We start from the raw sequence: 20,333 nt of genomic DNA, 5'->3' as shown, positions 1-20,333 counted from the left end.
AATCATGGCAATACGCTTCTCCTTCCTAGACATTTCCTTGGGGATGTGTGACTGAATTCTGGTCAGAAGATGATGAAAGATGAAAGAAAGAAGATGAAAGAAAATTTGCTCAAGTGACTTCATTCTTAAAAAGAGAAAAAAGGTCTCTTTGCCTCTTGCTGCGTCTGAAGGTTACCTCTGCAACCATGGCTGTTGTCTTGCAGCGATGGCAGGTGCCATCCTTTGGGTGTTGGTGGCACCCCAAGAGTTGAAAGCAGAAAGACAGAATGAACCAGGGAACTTGATGATATTGTCACAGTGCTGGGCTCACCCTACCTTTTGAGTGTGTGGCAAAATACATCTTCCTTACTGTTTGAGCCAGTGAATAGGAGGTTTCTTTTACTGTAGCTAGAGATACCCTGACACATCAGCTTTCATGTTGGCATCGGGTACCTTGTTCAGGTGGCAGACACTGATCGTTGTGAGGGCTTCAGGGGACAAGAAGATCATTGACATGGTCAGCTTAAAAATCTGTGTTGGGTTGTTGCTAGGTCCTGAATCTGGTTTTTTGTTTTTGTTTTTCCCAGATCTGGTAAGTCATAATCTTCTTAAAATACACTGCACTTTTCCTTTTGCAACAATGACCAAACTTACAATTACTAATGTTTTTCTTCTTCACTAGTTTAAAAGGTCCACAAGGGCAGTGACTACATCTGCCAGGAGAATTCCTGTATTTCTAGCACCCAGCACAGGGCTGGCTCACTGGTATTCAACACGTAGGTGCTCAACAAATACACGGATGAGTAAATGAATACACAGAATTTCAAAAACATTCTCCCTGTCATTTCCTTGGCTCACACTCCTGTGCCCTGACTCCTTACCAGTTCAGGCCTTCAGAAATGAGCCATGTCCAGCATTTGAGGAGAGAGGAAAGAAAAGGGAAGGAAGCTATCTCTATAGCTCTTGCCTGCTTTCTCCGTGGAGAAAGGGAAAAGAGACAATTCTTTTTTTTTTTTTTTTTTAAGATTTTATTTATTTATTCGATAGAGAGAAAGAACACAGCAGGCGGAGTGGGAGAGGAAGAAGCAGGCTCATAGCAGAAGAGCCTGATGTGGGGCTCGATCCCATAACGCCGGGATCACGCCCTGAGCTGAAGGCAGACGCTCAACCACTGTGCCACCCAGGCGCCCCGGAAAAGAGACAATTCTTAAAGGCGACTTACAAAATCTTTTCATAAAGAAAAACTACGATCGTCTCCTGAATTGCATATTGGATCAAAATGTCATTAAAAAAAAATGTTCAGAATCATTTTAGAACCAGAATGAAGCTGAGGATTGATTCAGTATAACCAAACAGAGCAAAGATTTACCACCAATCAACTATTTCAAGTCCCTCATTTTTCAAAAGAGTAACTGAGAGCTACTGTCACCAATATCTGCATTTGTCTTTCTTATTCTCTATGATGTAATAAATAATGGAATGCAGACAGTTACATTCACCAGCAACAAAAAGGATATTTTCCCGGCAGAGTCGTTCCAACTCGGTAATCAGTGTAGCTCTTACTTGGATGAAAGTTGAAAATAAAAAGAAGACCTGCTCTCTCAAAAGCGATGATCTTATTGGCTTCATGCTTTTCACTCACATGGGCCTGCAAGAATTAACACATATATTATATTATTACATGATAGATGCTGCTATAAGAAAATTATTAAAAATTATTTTTGCCTTTATTAATAGACTTCTTAGTTATTGAGCCAACAAATGAAAACATATTATATATATATATTTTAAAGATTTTATTTATTTATTTGACAGAGATAGAGACAGCCAGTGAGAGAGGGAACACAAGCAGGGGGAGTGGGAGAGGAAGAAGCAGGCTCATAGCGGAAGAGCCTGATGTGGGACTCGATCCCATAACGCCGGGATCACGCCCTGAGCCGAAGGCAGACGCTTAACCGCTGTGCCACGCAGGCGCCCCAACATATTATATTTTTTGAACATGTTGCAATTTTGACATATCAAACTCTACACTAACAAAAGTCTCAAAAATGGCTTAAAGAGGATAAAAATCTCAGTAGTCATTGACAACTTCAAATAAAGCATAGAGGATTAGCACTGTGGCTTAGGTTTTAAGAACACAGTACCTATGTTACGTATAAAAGTGTGTGTGTGTGTGTGTGTGTGTGTGTGTGTGTGTGTACTGGACGTTTACAAGTGAATTTTCTTTAAGACTTTTAGTCCCCAGATTAATGAAGTAAGGTACATAAAATTACGTTTTAAAATAAAATGTAACGTTGTTACTGTATTGAGATTTCTGAAGTTGTAGTTATCTTAAAAACTTTACATTATTGCACACCTTTGTCAGATTCAATGGCAACCTAATGTTCTTTACAAGATATCTTTTTTCCTAATAAAAGAGAAGGTCTGAAAAGAAATTATATCTACAAAGTCTCCCATATACACCATGTTTTAGGGTAGGCAGTGAGAGGTCTTTGCTTTTTCAACACCAGCCTCTTGCAGCTCCAGTTTTGAAAGGACTTATTTCCATGCATATCAGCAGCACCACTCTTAGTAATTTAGCAACGTGAACTAAGGCTCTAGAGTAAACAGCGTGCCTTCTGGTATTCAACAATGTCCTGTTGAAAAGGAGCATCATTTTGCTCTCTCTTCTGGAAATTGCATTACTAATAAACGTGATTAGGGCATTCGTGTCATGTAGCCAATCTTGGTGAATATATAAGTACCTTTGTTTAACCATTAAAAAAAAAAATCATAGACACCAAAGTACAAATACATCAACAGTAATTTCAAATAGCTCCAGTAAAAAGTAAATGGATTATAAGTAACACATACTATATGCTAATTTTTGCAAGGGAAAAAAGCCTGTATAAAATTTGCACCTGTTAATTACATTTTCTAAAACTTATTGAAAACTGAGACTTTAATTCCAGAGGAGAGTCAGGCTCATGAAAAATACAAAACAGCATGCAGGTGTAATGGCATCTATTGAGATGACAAGTTAGAGACCAGTAAAGGAAAGGGGGGAAAAATAGGAATAAAGAAATCTACATGTTGTCAAAGTAGTCTCTTTATGACAGCAAAATTATTTATATAAAGAAAAACAGTCAAAACAATTAAGATGTTTCCACAGCAATTTCCAAAATGGACTCCATGCCGAGCTTTTGTCATTTATTTTAACCAATAGAAATAAAAATTACTAAATTTAACCAACAACAAACTAAACAGGAAAGTAAGCAAGGCATTGTGTTTAAGATTTTCATTATCTATTGGAGAGACTTCAGTGACATGTTTTGACAACCTGAAGTATGTTCCAGGGCACTACACACTGAATAATAAAGTGGTGTTTAAAAGATCCGCATACAGATTTAAATCGATTGCCATTCCAAGCATGTACAACATTGGTGACTAAAACATAACATTTAGAATAAAGAGCTTACCTGTGGAGCTGAAAGCCAACCACATCTTTCTTCCAATTTATTCATATCCCTGTCAAAGTTATTTAGGAACTTATAGCGAAGGAGGTCATCGTCAGTTAAATGAAACTGCCTTCTGGCATAATGATAACTCTCATTATTTCCTTTTCTTGGGAAGTCTAACCATTCAGGATGCCCAAATTCATTACCTGTGTTAAAAAACAAATATAAGCCTCACCCAGTAATATTAGCATTTCTTGCTAAGGTGACTCAATAATTATAAGTGTTAAAGTCCTTAAAATCAGTTTAGGTTATAATTTACTATGGCTGTGCCCTGTGAATGATATACAACCTTCGTTCAAAACCAGCACGGTGTAGCACAAAGAGTGGTGACCACATCTGGACTCCGAATTCCAGGGTCTGGTTCTAGCCCAGCCATAGAGCCCTTGTTGCACGCCTCCTTTTCCTCACGCACAAACTGAGAACACTTATCTCTATCATACTTCTGTCATCTCTGAAACAACCTCTAATATCTCTGAGTAATTCCCAAAATCTCTATTTCTGTCATTTCTGTAATCTGTACAATGCTTTACAATTTCCCAAGGCTTTGAATGTACATTATATTTTGATCCTCAGTGGGGCTCTTCATTATATCCATCTCGCAGATGAGAAATCCAAAGCTTTGGACAGTTTTGCCCAAGCTCACACAGATAATCAGTGCAAAAGCAACCATTAAAATTTAGTTGTTCTGATTAAGATCCAAAGATTTTAACGAGGTTCTTTCTACCTCATCCACACATTAGGCAAGTACGTTTTAAACTTCAGGTGCCATAGAAACCCAAGTCATCACTCTTAGTATTCATTTTCCTTATTTCTTTCTCAGATCTACGTGTTACCATTAGATGTGTATCTTTAATTTCAACGTGTCCACATGCATGTGCATGCATGTGTGTTTAGCTAGGACACTTGATTTGGAACTATTTAAATATTATTTATCATTGTAATGATGAGAACCAAAAACTCAATACACTGGAAAAATGAAATAAAATAGTAACACATTAATATTTTTCATTCTCAAAATTAAATTTAGATATTGGTTGTCTAATAGATGGGCTCTTACTGTTTCCCCCAAGGTGGATTTCTACTTTACAGCTTGTTTTTTTTCCCTCCTTAAAAATTAAATTCTGTTTTCCAAAATTTGCTTTCATTCGCCACTTTGGTGCTGCAATTTTCTAAGCCATGAACGTCTCCTTTGTCTCAGAAATACTATAGCGGATACAAGAATGTCCTACATTCAAGAAACTAATGTATTAATGTTCTAATAAAGAAAAACTAGTAAACTAGTGAAGTAGGATGTAATTCAAAATGATTTATTGTAGAGTTGCTTTAAACAGTAAACTCTGCTAAGAAACACTGGAATTCGCATTTAACTTTTTGGGACCATAGCCATCAAAGTAAAAGTAGCCTCCGAACAAATATGTCTGCAGCAGTTTCATAAGAATTAAAGTATCTACAAACATTTTGCTGAGTTCTAGTATTTCAGTCTATATAATACTCTACACAATTTTACCTGCGAGGTGACATAGGAGGGACCCAGATTTCTGACGCTATGGGCCTATATTTACTTTAGGCTGCCGTCAAGTGACACACGGAATTTCCCTCTGCCATGCCTAGGAGTTCTGCTTAGGTCTGGAGCCTGTCCCCTGGCTCCGCCATGGCACAGTCCGCTCTAATGGCCATTCAGCTGGCAAACTCATGCACCTTCAGAATTGTAGAGCAGCACAGTCTTTACTGCTAAGGAAGGGACTGCCAGCCGGGGGGGGAAATTACATGTCTAAGTACTGGTGAGATTTCAACTAGTGGAGAACTTTAGAAAGACTAGAAATGACATGAGTTGGCCAAAGTATAGCAGCCTACAAACTGGATCTGGGCTTTCGATAAGCACAATACTTTTATTTTTGTATGGCCACGAACTCTAGGTTGACTACAGTATCAATAAGCAATTCCTTGTTCCATCATTGTCATTATGATTACCACAGTGGGGGCAGCAGCATATGCTTAGGGTCTGCTTATGATGCGCTAGGCACATCACTGCACATGAATCAATTCTTTCCATCTTCAACAACACTAAAGGAGGTACTATTATTATCCCAAGTTTATAAGTAAGGAAGCCGAGTCACAGACATTTTTTAAGTGCTGGGATCTATGAATCCAGACAGTCTGGCTTTAGCACCCTGACTCTTACTACTCCATCATATTGTCAGAAATAAATACCATGGAAATACAGCGCAAAGAATGACCAACTTCTCATATATGGACAGAGACTCCAAGCTAATGGGATGACACGTGCAGATGCACTGGAGTGAGAAGGTGAGATGTAGTGAGGAGTTTGGTTTAGCCATAAAATAGGGTTAGTGGTGAGGAGAAGAGGTGGGACAGACAAGATGAGGTTAGATTAGGAGAGGCCTCATAAAATTAGAAGCTTACACTGTGGGCAGTAGGGAACTAAAGGCTATTTTCTAAGTAGGGGAATGAGAAGTTCAAATGCATTTATTATTAAAATACCTCTACAGTGTGAAAAAGACATTGGATATTGGAGATAGCAAAACAGTAAAAAACTATCCAGGAATCGAAAGAATGAGGTAAGAGATGACAAGATGCAGTGGGAATGAGGAAAAGAATGATTCAAATAGCATTTCTTGTACATTGCTGGTGGGAATGTAAATTGGTACAGCCACTGTAAAAAAACAGTATGGAGGCTCTTCAAAAAATTAAAAATTAAAAGTTATTATATGACCCAATAATTCCACTACTGGGTATTTATTCAAAGAAAACAAAAACACTAATTCCAAAAGATATGTGCTCCCCTATGTTTACTGCAGCATTATTTACAATAGCCAAGATAAGGAAGCAACCTAAGTGTCCACTAATGGATGAATGGCTAAGGAAGATGTGGTGTATGTACGTATGTGTGTGCGTACATAAAAAATAGGAATATTATGCAGCCATAAAAAGGATGAGGTTGTACCATTTGCAACAACATGGATGGATCTAGAGGGTATTATGCTAAGTGAAACAAGTCCAATTGAGAAAGACAAATACCATATGATTTCATTCATATGTGGAATGTAAAAAACAATGAATAAACAACAAAAAGCAGACTTAGAAAAACAGGGAATAAACTGATGGTTGCTGGGGCAGGATGGGCAAAATAGGTGAAGGAAATGGGAGCTATAGGCTTCTAGTTGCGGAATGAATAAATTACAGGAATAAAAGGCACAGCACAAGGAACAAAGCTAATGATATTGTAACAGTGTTGCATGGTAACAGATGGTAGCTAAGCTTGTGGTGAGCACTGCATAATGTAAAATTTGTCAATCACTATGTTGTACACCTGAAACTAATATAACATTGTGTGTCAACTATACTGAAACAAAAACAAACAAACACAAAACAAATGACATTTCTGAGGAGGAAAAGAAAGGATGTGATGCCGCCTGATGAATGCGGGTTGTAAAAAAAAGGGAACTCTGAGTGCGGTTTTGAAGTTTCAAGCCCAGGTGACTGAGTAGTGCCGGCATCAGCCACACTAGGGAACAATGGTGACAGAAGAAGCGTGTGGGAGGGAGATAATGAGTTTTCTGGCATGCTAAATTTAAGACCTGAAGAATACACAGGCATTCATGGATATACAATAACACTGATAAAAATAAGGTACTGAAATTCAAGGGAGAACTGGGGGGTGAGGACCAAGAGTAATTTGTTAAGGCCTCAATAAGAGACAGTAGTTACATCCACAAAAGGACAAAGGCCCATGGACAGCATCCTAAGGAACTGCAGGCAGAAGATTAATTAGAAAAGACTGAGGAACAATGGTTAGCAAAGTAAGACGGACATCAAGAAAAAATATATCAAAGCCTAAGAAGAGTTTCAAAAAGGATGGTCAGTGACAAGTGCTACAAACAAACACACACAAAACCCCCGAAACCCAGATCTTGCTATCCTACCACCCACCTGGTATAGGAATGAAATAATGTAGGGCTGTGCTTTTCAATCTATGGAATGCTCCAGAGAAAACATATAGATTGCAAGAAAGCTTGTTAAAAATGTTCATCTGGAGGAGGAACCTGTCTCATTACCTTTGGGGGAAGTCCCAGACAGGCATCTACATTTTCATCAACCTTCCTGTACCGAAAGCAGGAGGGCCAAAGGCCACTCCCTGAAGGAGAACAGAGTAGAGATTTTAAAGTTCTTTATATGTCTAAGGAAAAGACAGTTATGCAACATGATGCCCATGGACACGGTGAGACTTGGGTTTTAATCTGAGTGAGCCCCTTATGAGTTTAGGCAATTTAATTTCTCCCGTGCTCAGTTTACTCATCTGTAAAATAGGATAATATGTTTCATAAAAGTTCTTTTAAGATTCAAACATGGTAAACGAGGCACTGGGCACAGGGTCTGGCAGCTATCAGCTTTCAATGTATGGAAGCTTTTATGTTACACACGCCCACGTATTACAGATGTTGTTCAGGAAACAATTACATAACGGGCAATAGATGAGAGCTATAACAAAGCTAAAATCAAGAGTTACGGAACTGACCAGCCCTACTCTGCAGCAGACATACAAGTAACCAGGATGAATTCAGCAGGCAACTAGTTAGTTGGCTCCTCTTGACTTAGTTTTGTTTTGTTTTTTTAAAGATTTTATTTATTTATTCGACAGAGATAGAGACAGCCAGCGAGAGAGGGAACACAAGCAGGGGGAGTGGGAGAGGAAGAAGCAGGCTCATAGCGGAGGAGCCTGATGTGGGGCTTGATCCCATAATGCCAGGATCACGCCCTGAGCCGAAGGCAGACGCTTAAGGACTGAGCCACCCAGGCGCCCCCTCTTGACTTAGTTTTTGTGGTACAACCTTATTCCTTTCTTTAAAGTACTGAAATTGTGCACTGATGCATTTATTCATAAATTTAATAATACAAACCAATTTCCCTAAGCCCAGTACTAATGACCTTTGAGCTATCTACTATTTTAGATTTTTAAAAGGCAGAATTGGATGTGAGAATAATTTTGCTACAAGACACCCACAGGGATGAGGCAAATCAGATTGCTATGTTAGGAATCCCCTCTCCTGGGCACGTATTGCATGGTGCACTGGGTGTTATACGCAACTAATGAATCATCGAACTTTACATCAGAAACCAGGGATGTACTGTATGGTGACTAACATAATATAATTAAAAAAACATTAAAAAAAAAAAAAGGAATTCCCTCTCCCATCTCTTCCTTCATTATTCCTACATGTTCATCCTGCAAAACCTCTCAACAAGCTCTCAAGGGTTATTTATACTATATATATTATACATATACTTTATATAGCATATATATTTATATAGTATATTTATTATCACATATACTATATATACTTATAGGGCATATAGTATACAGTTGATTACATTCCACTTAAAATTAACATTTTAGGAACCTTCTAAAACCAGAGTTCTCCTTTGGCTGGAACACTACTGACACTAGAGGCCCCCCCATCTCCTGATCTCTCCCCACGCTTCTTGAAAATGTGCCTCAGGTTACAGCCTCTGTTGCTTTCTATCTCTTCTAACTGTCTCAGGTATACTAAGAAGGTGAAAATATAAATTCTCCACTGTATGGTTTAGTTTCTCTCTTAGTATTCCTCCTTGGAAGTATAGTTTTCATCAGTATAGAATTGAATGGTGAGTTTGACCAAAACTACTGACGGTGGTATGAACCCATCTCGTAATCTGATTAAAAGCTAAGTACCTGCTCCCCCGAAACACACACACACACACACACACACACACACACAGGTGCGCGCCTGCGCACGCTACAGCCTTAAGGGTTCATGAATTCCATTTGAAAATGGATACAACGTGAAATCACATTAGCATTTATTTCTAACATTCTAGCATGAAAATTCACATCCTTATAATCATAAATAAATATTTAAGAGTAGCACAATTACAATGAGGTTAAGATATACAAATTATTTAGGAAAGTACAAGACACATAGTATGTGACAATAAATATTAGTTACTATTATTTTAGTATTTCTTTTATTATGTAAGTAACATACTCACATTTTTTTAAACATGCATGTGCGCACACACACAATCTAAAATCTTATAAAATAAGAATGTTACCATCCCCCCAAAAGTCCTACGTTGCAATCCTAATCCTCAATGTGATGGTATTAGGAGGTGGGGTCTTTGGGAGATGCTTAGGCCACGAGGGTGGAGCCAGCCTGAATCGGATTAGCGTTCTTATAAATAAAAAGACTCCACAGAGCTCCCTAGGCCCTCCCACAAGGTGAGGATACAACTAGAAGTCTGAGAACGGGAAGAGGGCCCTCATTCAACCTTCCTGGCCTTCAGACTTCCAAAATCCAGAAAGCATGAGAAATACATTTCTGTTGTTTATTATAAGTATTTTGTTATAGCAGCTAAAGTGGACTAAGACATCACCGTTTTCCTTTTGGTAAATATTTTATTTATTTTCATTTATATCTGTAACTATATGTCTATATCCATATATATCTCCATCTTACCATCTATCTACCTACAACTTGTTTTGAACAAAAATAGAGTTATATGCTATTTTGAATTTTAATATAAGCATTTTCCGTGTCAACAAGTATATATCTCTCTCCACGATGGTACTTCTTTATGTGTGCACAAGCAGTTTTATTCAACCATTTTCCTCATGTTAGTCATTTTGGCTTTTTCTACTATTTTAGTATTATAAAACATGAGCAATCTTATAAATCCATGTCTGTACACTTGTCTAATATTTACCTAAGAAAACTGAATATGCAGAACAGCTGTTGAGAAGGTAAAAAGCAGATATGATTCTAAGAGAAAACATTTCCCAAGTTTTGAACACTACTAATCATTTGAAGACACAGGCATAAGTTAACAAATTGTTACTGGAAATAATGTTTAGCACACACACAAAATTGTATTCCTTAATGCATATGTTTGACATTCTACTTTAAAAGCATTTTTCATCATTTAATTTTAAGATTTTATTTTATTGCGCTCCAAGACTCGTCAAATTTAAACATTTATCTTTTTAATAGCATATCTAAAAATTAGTAACAATTAATAAAAAAGCTTATTACATGAGATCAAATTACGTACTTGGGAAAAAATAAAAGACAAAGATGAAAGCAGTACGAATGTTTGGTGTCATAATTCAATTTAGGATTTTTTATGTATTTTAACTTTCACCTCATTTATCCTTTATGAGTACAAAGTCACTACTTTAAAAAAAAAACATTCCAGTGAGCATATTTATACATAAATTGAATTTCTAAGTTAGAAAAAAGAGCTACTTTAAAAAATTCAAGATATGATGAAGACCCTATTCTATTAGAGAATCGTTTATTAATCTCTATTAGAGACTAATTTAGATTTTCTGGAAATCTTTTCCTGGAGAGGCTTCCTTTAAACTGAAAGATATAGAAAGTTGCATACAACAAAGAAATAGATAGAAAAATTACATTAGTGATTGCAGACAAAACATTCTACAGGGTGGCTTTTGAATGTTATCTCTGTTGTAAATGAGCTGACAAGGGGCAAATTAAATTTAATGTAGACAAACGCAACATTAAATTTCATATTTGGTTCAAAACTGTAAACACAAGCATAAAATAAATGGAAGCAAATCACAGAAAGACTTTCAAAGTGACCTTGGAATAATAGTGAACCATTCTCAGACTGAACAGAGAAAACTGGAAAATGCCTGTTAGTATCTTACACTAGCTCACAGCTCACAAACCTAATGAAGAAAAATACTATCATTAAAACAAGTTAAGAATGTTCTTCTCAGCTATGGTCTACAAATTACTTAGGGGATGTGGCAGCTCTTGAGACGGTACAGTGAAATATGGCTACCCAAATAAGCTTATAACTAAGGGCTGCTATATAAAGATGGATACGAAATCTAAATTTATTCAGGTGATGGCAAAAAGGGCAATTGATCTGTTTTAGTACCGATAACTTGCTGGAATAAGAAACACATAATATGAATAAGTATTTTAATTTAACAAAATAAAAAATTTATGTGTATATATTTCTAAATCATAAAAATGTTAGGTATATATGCATACATAATATAGGTATATATTCCTCAATGAATGCAACAGGCATTTGTAACTTGGAGCTCATGCATTGCTGGTGATTTCCTGATATTTCGTGTGAAACACTGTATGCATGTTCACCTGCGTGTTTTTCTGAGGGGAGAGAGAGGTTTCTTTCACATTCTCTGGGAGCCTGAGTCTTAAAAAGGGTAAGTACCACTCACTGTATTAGAATGTTAGTAACTAGAAGAATGCGTCACAGGTAAGAGTTTCTAAGCTACATAAAAAAGAAAAAAAAGTGAAAGCCTAAATTGAGGGAAGCATTTTTCAAACCTTGGGCTGGTTTATTCAACAGATAAGAAGCTTAGAAAAGTCACATTTAAACTAACTCTAGTACATGGAGGCAAAGACTGTGACATTTGAGAACAATACTTCCAAGTCAAAAATATGCATTACAAGTAACCTGGCACTAACCATCAAAGGATGATATTTCTGCTTGTTAAATTATGATTATGATCACTGATGTAATACATAAAATGTTGCTTATTTCAAAATGAAGGGAAGACAGTAATTTTTTGAGCTGTCACCTGGGATATTTTGTAAGAGAATTCATAGTTCATGCCATGATTCACTGAATTCATTATAATAACAGAACTGGCTGCTTCCAGAAATGAGAAGGCAGAAAGTTCTGGCTAATAAGTAACTTTAAAACCAAAACAGGGAAGCAAGTAACTAACATTGCTATTGTTAATTAATGATTCTAGAAAATTCTACCAAGTTCCTTCTCTCCTTTCTATTTCCTCTGTAAACTGCACCACTCATGTCTGGTTAATTGTGTAAAACCTCTAGGTACAAAATTCCTATTGGGATTGCTTTTCCTGTAATTAATTTTTTGCTGTTTGATGTAAAGGTCCAAACTATAAATTGACAAGAAGCCAGCTGGTACAGTGATGGAATTTGAGACAATACAACTAATGAAAAAAGCCCCAGCTCTATTAGCTGAACATTTTGATTAGCAGGTTTGTGTGTTTTGTTTCTCTAAACTGTAATGCATACTAATTTTACCTAGGAATTAATTAAAGCCTATCACAACCTCCATGCTGTGGATGTTATATAACTCCTTGTTGATACCGAGTTTATGTATATTTGAGAATAACGTATAGTCCTCTTAAGAACGTAAAAAAACTTTAGTTCCTACTCTTCTTTAACTGTACTGCAGATTAACTCTTAAAAGGAAGTATCTATTCTCAAATCAAATGCTTTGGTTTTCCTCTAGTCCGTTAGTGGGTATTCAACTCTCCAAAGAGTGGGGTACAACATAAAATATTTTTCCAAATCAGGGACTCTGATATCCCTTTTTAGAAAAATAAACTGCTATCCATTCCTCCGGCCCACCTTTGATACTGATCATATGGCTCTGGGCAGGGACCATGCCTAATTTTTTTTTTTCTCTCCATAGTATGCTCCACTGTACTATACCTACAACAGGTACTCCCTTAATATTTGTTGAAATTGGATTATTCTCTCTACAATTGTTAAAGATCTAACACCATCTCTTTTGACGCACAAAAACAAAATAGAACAATCAGATCCAGAAGATGACATAAAGGTGGCAAGGAGGACAGGGCTGCTGGGGATTCACCATTAAAGTCTACCACCGCCTCTATGCTGTGGATTTTAGTAACTCATTGTTGATATCAAGTGTATCTATATATACGCTTGAAATACACATCTACACATGTGTAAATATATACAGGTGTGCGTGTAGATATGTGTATATAGTACAGTCCTAAAGAGAACATTAAAAACAAACAAATTTCAAAGCCCGTTCCTCTTAAGAGCCTCAAGACTATTTTGAAATCAAATGCTTTGGTCTCTAGGTCTCTGGGTTCTCCTGTGGAGCCCCTCTCATGCGCATTCCTCCTTGAAAATACAAGTCAGTGATGATATTCTGAGCCCCAGGACTTGCTATATTGGTCATATGCTCAACTATAACACAAGATTATAATTTCAAAAGTATTAAAGTGCGTCCTGTGCATCAGATAACACGCTTAACGTAGGTCAGCATGATCCCTGTCCTCATAGATCTCATAATCTAATAGAGGAGAGAGACAGAATTAAACAAGTATAACAATATATATTTCCTTAGGAGAGGGCTCAAAAAAAGACTTAAAGAGTGAAAACAACAAAGGGTAGTAGGAGAGGAAAGAATACTAGCAAGTCTCCCCGCGTTCCCGCTTCCCCTCACAAAAAGAAGATGTCGGGGTGCCTGGGTGGCTCAGTCAGTTAAGTGTCTGCGTTTGACTCAGATCATGATTGTAGGGTCCTGGGATCCAGCCCCATGTCAGGCTCTGTGCTCAGTGAGGCATCTGTTTCTTCTTCTCCTTCTGCCCCTCTCCCTAGCTCATGCTCTCCCCCCACTTTTCAAATGAATAAATAAGATCTTAAAAAAAAAAAAAAAGAAGATGTGAAGGTGCTGAGATGGTGGCACAGCAAGGTAGAGAGGACAGACCTGGAACTCTGCCACTGTACAGGGAGAGGGGGGAGTGTCAGTCTAGAGACTCAATCTTGGAATTCTAGAAATTACCTGGGGTGTTAAGAAACAAAAAACATCTCTGCATACTAAGCATGTGCATGGCTTTTAGAAACATTCAGGGTAACTGATGCCACGATGTGGCTGAAATTGCCTGGGAAGAGCACGCAGGAAAGAGAGTACAATGGAAAAAGCCCGAGGAACACTCACATGGCCAGGTGGGGCAGAGGAGGCCTGGAAAGAAGCCTGAGAAGGAAGGGCCAGAGGGAGAGATGAGGAAAACCATGGTGGGTGGGAGACAGGAGATGGACCCCGGGGAAGGAGGGGTTCCGAGGAGAGACAATGGTCGACAGTAATAGGAGTTGTAGTTGAACAAAAACCTGAAGTCCTATAATTACTACACTGAGTAATAAGAGAAAACATTCACAAACAGAAAGTGAACAATAGCAGTGATGTCTGGGGTAAAAGTAAAGAACTGAAAATAGTGCTGTGAGGATGAAGTGCTCTACCTTTTCTCTTTGTTTATTCTAGGGTATTCTGACAGGTAATATTTAACTAAATTCCTGGGAGTGAATGGTCTGTCTTAATGATATGTAAGCTTTGTATTCATAAATTTTGAATTCTGAGGTGTTTCATGGTATATAATATGCACCATATCTTAAGACATTAAGAAAAAAGACTAGTATATACTATTAGGTTTCCTTAAAATTCCTATAACAAATTTACAAACTAATATTTTGAAGAAAATACATGATAAATTCCAGTCTTTCATCCCCTAGGTAAAGGGGATGATGGCCTGAGTCAAATGCTATGCCTGCGCTCCCATTCCACCCGGTATTACCGCCCATGCCCCTGACCCCCTGAGCTGAAAGGGGCCAGGAATGGCACTGAAGGTTAGAGCCACTGCAGCAAGGCTGGTCGATACCCTCCATCTGTTCTGCTCTCCCCAGTCTTCCCCTTGATACATTATGCATAAAAAGTCTTGAAGCAATGGCCAAATGAGCTCTGGGCACTTTGGAAAGAAAACATTTCCAACTTGAACTATGCTTGGACCACGGCCCAAACCATCAATCCCTTCACTTATGTACATGATTAGAATTGCTTTAAATGTAAGTTCCTATCATCAAGGAACAGGATAGTAGATGAAGCAAGTACTTAGGTCAAGTGTTTTGATAAGAAGGTTGTCAAAATAAAACAAACATAAAACATTCTTAACCATCAATGTCCATAAGTACAAAATAAGAATAACTTTATATTGCATATATATGCGGTAGAATATATGAATACACACTTATAAACCAGTCTTACTTGAAATGCTAAAGAATTAGCATTATTATACCGAAGGATAATAATATATAATGATATATCTCATGTTTTTATTCAAATCAAGACCATGGGAGAACATTTTAAATAAATGAAATCGTAAAACTATACTAAAATAATAAAAGCAACAGTAATTTCTTGAGAGCCCTCTATGTACATGGACTCTGTGCTAGAATTTTAGAAATTATTTCAAATGATAGTCACAATAACCTTCAATTTACGAGGGGACATTGTTCCCATTTTCAGCCAATAGATCGGGAAGGTAATGTGACTTTCCAAGGTGATGCAGGTATAAGGTATCAAAGTCAGTATCCTAACTTAGATTTGTCTGTATTCGTTCCATGGTATCTGGCACTAGGTATTTGATTTGAGCAACATTAGCTGGAAACCTATTACAAATGTATAAACATTAGGGAAGATAATAAAAAAGCTATAAAAAATGTGTAAAGATGTATTTCCAATTTCACCATCAAGTATACAAATAAAGTATATTTATTACAGACCTGTGCTCCCTTTGTGCCTCACATGTTCTGCTGTCTTGATGTTATTACTCCATGTTACAGCTGTTTGGTCTCCATGAGGCCTTTTTAAAATCCTGCAGGAAAGCTTTGGTGCCTGCGTTTCCACTTATACATAGGTATAATTTTTTCCCCTTATTAAAGCAATTATTAAACGGTGTGATTTTTGTGTTTGTTGTTTTTGCCTGTCTCTTTATTAGACTTGAGGATAGACACACTATGTTTTCATCTCTTATCCTTATTACCTAATTTATGTGATAGCAGGCACACAGTACACATTCGAGGATTTATTAAACATGTGTTGAAAGAAGAAAATGAAGGAAATCATGTCTGTTTCCTATAGTAGGCTATATATTACTGAGGGAAAGTTCTAGCTTACTTTCAAATACCCAGTTCAAATGGGAAGGACTCAAAGAAAGTATATAACAAATGCTTCCTTACTGATTGCAAAATGAGGGCCATAAAAAACACAGAGGAGGGGCGCCTGGGTGGCTCAGTTGGTGAAGCATCTGCCTTTGGCTCAGGTTATGACTCCAGGGTCCTAGGACTGAGCCCCGAGTCAGGCTCCCTGCTCAGTAGGGAGTCTGCTTCTCCCTCCCCCTGATTTTGTGTTCTTGCTCACTCTCTCTTTCTCTCTCTCCCCCTCTCAAATAAATAAAATCTTTAAAAACAAAACAAAAAAGAAGAACAAAAAAACACCACAGAGGAAAAGTGCCAGGGGGTGGAAAGGGCTGCATAAAGAGGAGGCTGTCCATAGTTTGGAGAGAAGGGGATATAAATCAGGAGAAAAGATAAATCACTTAGGTTCTCTCTTCCTGAGGCCTTCTTGGGTGTTTTCCCACTCTGAATGCCACCCCAATAAGAGGCAGAATTTCAAATGGCTCATGTTGCTAATTATACTTTGACCTACATGCAATTTTTGTGGCACCGTTCTGATTTAAAACAAATAATAAAAGTATAATCAAACCAACTAAAAAATGAACAAAACATATAAGCCTAAATGGAGAAAACCTGTCATTTTTGAACAAAAATAATTTCTTAAAAACCACACATTATTTTCTTAAGAAAATTCAAAGCAACAGTAGTGGATTTTGCCATTCGTTCTGAAACCATTTTGATGCTACATGAAGCAGAAGACTCAAAATATCCTTTAAGAGGGAGAAGGGATGGTGGGGGAAAAGTGAGGTTATTTAATACAATCCTAACTGAATTCATATTTTTCCCAAGTAAATTACAAATGCCTTAGAAAATGATTTGCTAATGAACAGCATTGTAAAAAGCGTAAAAGTTTTGCAAGTGAATAGGGCACCAGCTGAAAGACTCCACCCCTTTTCAGGTGGTAGGAAACAAGTGAAGGAAACAGGAAATGTGAAAAACAATATATTGGATGACTTCAAAATTGATTATACACATGTGATTTTGTGGCTTTTCTAACTTTAGGTTTAGACCCCCAAATTTAGTAACTGAGTCAAATTGTGCTATTTTTCCCTAAAATTTGTCTATAATTGGCTTTTGCCACCACCGAGTCAGGGTTAGTTCCTTTTCGTCACATCAAACATAGATAGTAATAGAGATGAACAAATTTCCCTAAAGAATTATTGAGAGCTAAGCAGAGACATTGAAAGGGGAAGCATATAACCACAGGCAATAAGACTGGAAAGAAACCGTTCACTTAAATCCTCTGTATGCCATAACTGACATCAGTTTAATTCAATCCTGATATCATTCCAGGCTAGATGAGCCTAAGAACCTCAGGCTCTTTCAAGGCACAGCCTGCTACAGCTTTCCAAGGTTTCAATCTCCCACAGCCTTTCTTCTGTAGTCAGCAACTCCAACCCCCTAGTAGAGAGACTTAACTACCTGCTTATAACTTAATCAAAGGACCAGTATCAGTTTGCCTTTGGAAGATGCTTCCATCACTCCAAGTTCCTGCCAACAGCTAGTTAGCCTTCTCTGCTTCCCTGCTGTCAGCTCTTGCTTCCTCTCAGGCCACTGGTGCCAAATAAATGAGAAAAAAGTTCCAGAGCAGCATGATGGCTTGCGGGAAACACTGTGAACTTCTTCCCCCCAAAGAATAAAAGTTCTCAGTATTTGCACTGCCTTGCTTCAGGTGTCTCCATTTGCTCTGGGTAACACGGATTTTGAATTGTAAAAAACATAATGACAAGGTTATGAATTAGCCTGTCAACTGTCTTTGAAGGAAATTAAAAGAGAGGGTTCAAAATCACGTAAACAATGTTAATGTCTTAAAAGTAATGACGTTTAAATGATCCTATACAAATGTCCCAGAGAGGTGTGATACAATGTAAACTACCACCCCCCCCCCATATAAACCAGAACATTTTCCATTGGTCTAATCATTCTTTGCGCTCTCCTACAAGTTAAAATTCTTTTTTTTTTTTTAAAGATTTTATTTATTTATTCGACAGAGATAGAGACAACCAGCGAGAGAGGGAACACAAGCAGGGGGAGTGGGAAAGGAAGAAGCAGGCTCACAGCGGAGGAGCCTGATGTGGGGCTCGATCCCATAACGCTGGGATCACGCCCTGAGCCGAAGGCAGACGCTTAACCGCTGTGCCACCCAGGCGCCCCACAAGTTAAAATTCTAAATGAGGGAAACAGTTTGGTAAAGAAAAGAACACAGAAACAAAGCAATACAGTTAGTATTTTGATTAGTTTTATGTTTAACTTTTATCATATACAACAATCTCATTAAACTATTCCATTTAGAAATACTCATCACTATTATCTGTCCCGGGATGAGGAAAGCTTCTTTGCTCTCCTTTGAGCTTTATCTCCCACAGGTCTTGCTTCAATCAAAAAGATGACCCAAGTAATATGATCCTGGCCGATGTTTCCTGCCTGTACATCTTCTTTCTAGTTAGTCCTTGAGTTCTAATGCTTGTTTTTGCCTCCAGAAATCCTGTCTATTCTTCAATAACCAGCTTAACTATCATCTCTTATGTCAGAAATATATCTTTCCTTTAGTCCGAGCAACCTTTTTTTTTTTTTTTTTCCAAGCTAGTAAACTACTTTCAAGAAAAGACACATTTTCTAACTTCCATTTATGGCTCTAAGTTTTGTCCAGTGATATACCAGCAGAATTGTTATGAGAAGATTGTTTCAAAAGAGCTGATTCAAAGGGGAGATATTCACTTTTTGTTCCTCCTCCTTCCTTGTGTAGAAAGGGTGTTTTGGTACTTTGGACTATATAGGAAGGGCGGCATTTTGGTTTTGTGAAATGTCTGTACATACAGAAATACAATTAGGTGAATTTCACCTAATTGTACCAAAAAGCCTAAAGGGGTGACAGGTATCTAAGTAAACCTCCATTCTTCAGGTTAGAAAGTATTTGTATAGGGCAGAGAGAAACAATATAAAATATGCTATTTTCAAAGAATATATTAAAGTCAATCTGAAACAAATATATTATATTAAATTTTACCTAACATAAAGCTATTCAGAAATAAACACTATAGTTTGCCTAAAGGGTAAAGAAATATCCAAGAGACTCTAATTATACTAAACAGAAGATTAAAATAAACAGCCAGAATTATGGCACAATAGTTATCTGGTTTCTTCACAAACTGTCAAAGTTTCCCCTAAACTTCTTGAAGCTTTACAAAGAATCATTTAATGGGGGAAAAAAAAGAATCATTAAATGTGTCAGGTATTTGGGGGGAAAAAGAAACTTTTAACATTCCAAGTGACAGATGTCAAGACTCATGACTATTTAAATATTCATAAGTTAGCAGATATTCTAAACAACCATCTAGGAATATAGACATATTTGCTTTAAAGCTATTCCTGGGATCCGTTAGAAAAGTTTATAGGAATAGTGGGAGCACAGAGTGGTACCATGCTAACTGACTCACAGAACTACAAATTCTATTGCTCAGTTTTATGCTCTCAAACAATTTTCTGACGATAAATTAGGCCATCCGATAAAATGAAGAAATTCTCTCTAGGAAATAGACAAAATTATGTGTCATATAGTAGGGGAAGCATGGGATACGGATATAAAAGACATGAATTTTAGGACTCAGTTTCTCGCTTATGATTTAAACCTCAAGTCTTGTAACTTTCCCTTACTTGTAATATAGTTAGAACTTGGATTTATCACACGCTTATTATATGTGAAACATCACTGCAAACTATTAACATCATTAAATATTTTAATTCTTACAACTGCCCACTGTAATAGGTATCATTATAATCCCTATTTTTGAGATGATGAATGAGGTACAGAAAGATTAAGTACTGGGCCAAAGATGAAAACAACCAGGAGGTAAAGTGGCCAAGATCAGAATCCAGGCAGACTGTCTCCAAACCTGAACTCTTTTTTTTTCCTTAAGATTTTATTTATTTATTTCAGAGAGAGAGAGAGAGAGAGAGTACAAGCTGGAGGGAGGGGCACAAGGAGAGGGAGAAACAG

The 20,333-nt window shown here is 37.3% G+C and overlaps 1 protein-coding gene across 2 annotated transcripts in view; it reads right to left on the bottom strand.

The window, feature by feature from the left end:
• GBE1 (1,4-alpha-glucan branching enzyme 1) overlaps nt 1–20,333 on the bottom strand; it is a 268,038-nt gene that overhangs the window by 35,935 nt on the left and 211,770 nt on the right. For both annotated transcript variants that reach the window (XM_045785422.2, XM_045785421.2), the window contains exons 13-14: nt 3,438–3,622; nt 1,497–1,627 (exon numbers count right to left, since the gene is read on the bottom strand). In XM_045785422.2, coding sequence (XP_045641378.1) covers nt 1,497–1,627; nt 3,438–3,622 — 316 coding nt within the window. The remainder of the gene's footprint in view (nt 1–1,496; nt 1,628–3,437; nt 3,623–20,333) is intronic.

This window comes from Ursus americanus, chromosome 4, assembly GCF_024610735.1.
Source record: "Ursus americanus isolate L20-20 chromosome 4, mUrsAme1.1.p, whole genome shotgun sequence".
Lineage (NCBI taxonomy): Eukaryota > Metazoa > Chordata > Mammalia > Carnivora > Ursidae > Ursus > Ursus americanus.
Note: the sequence above shows the minus strand (reverse complement) of the source record. Positions and strands in the feature narration are given on the sequence as shown.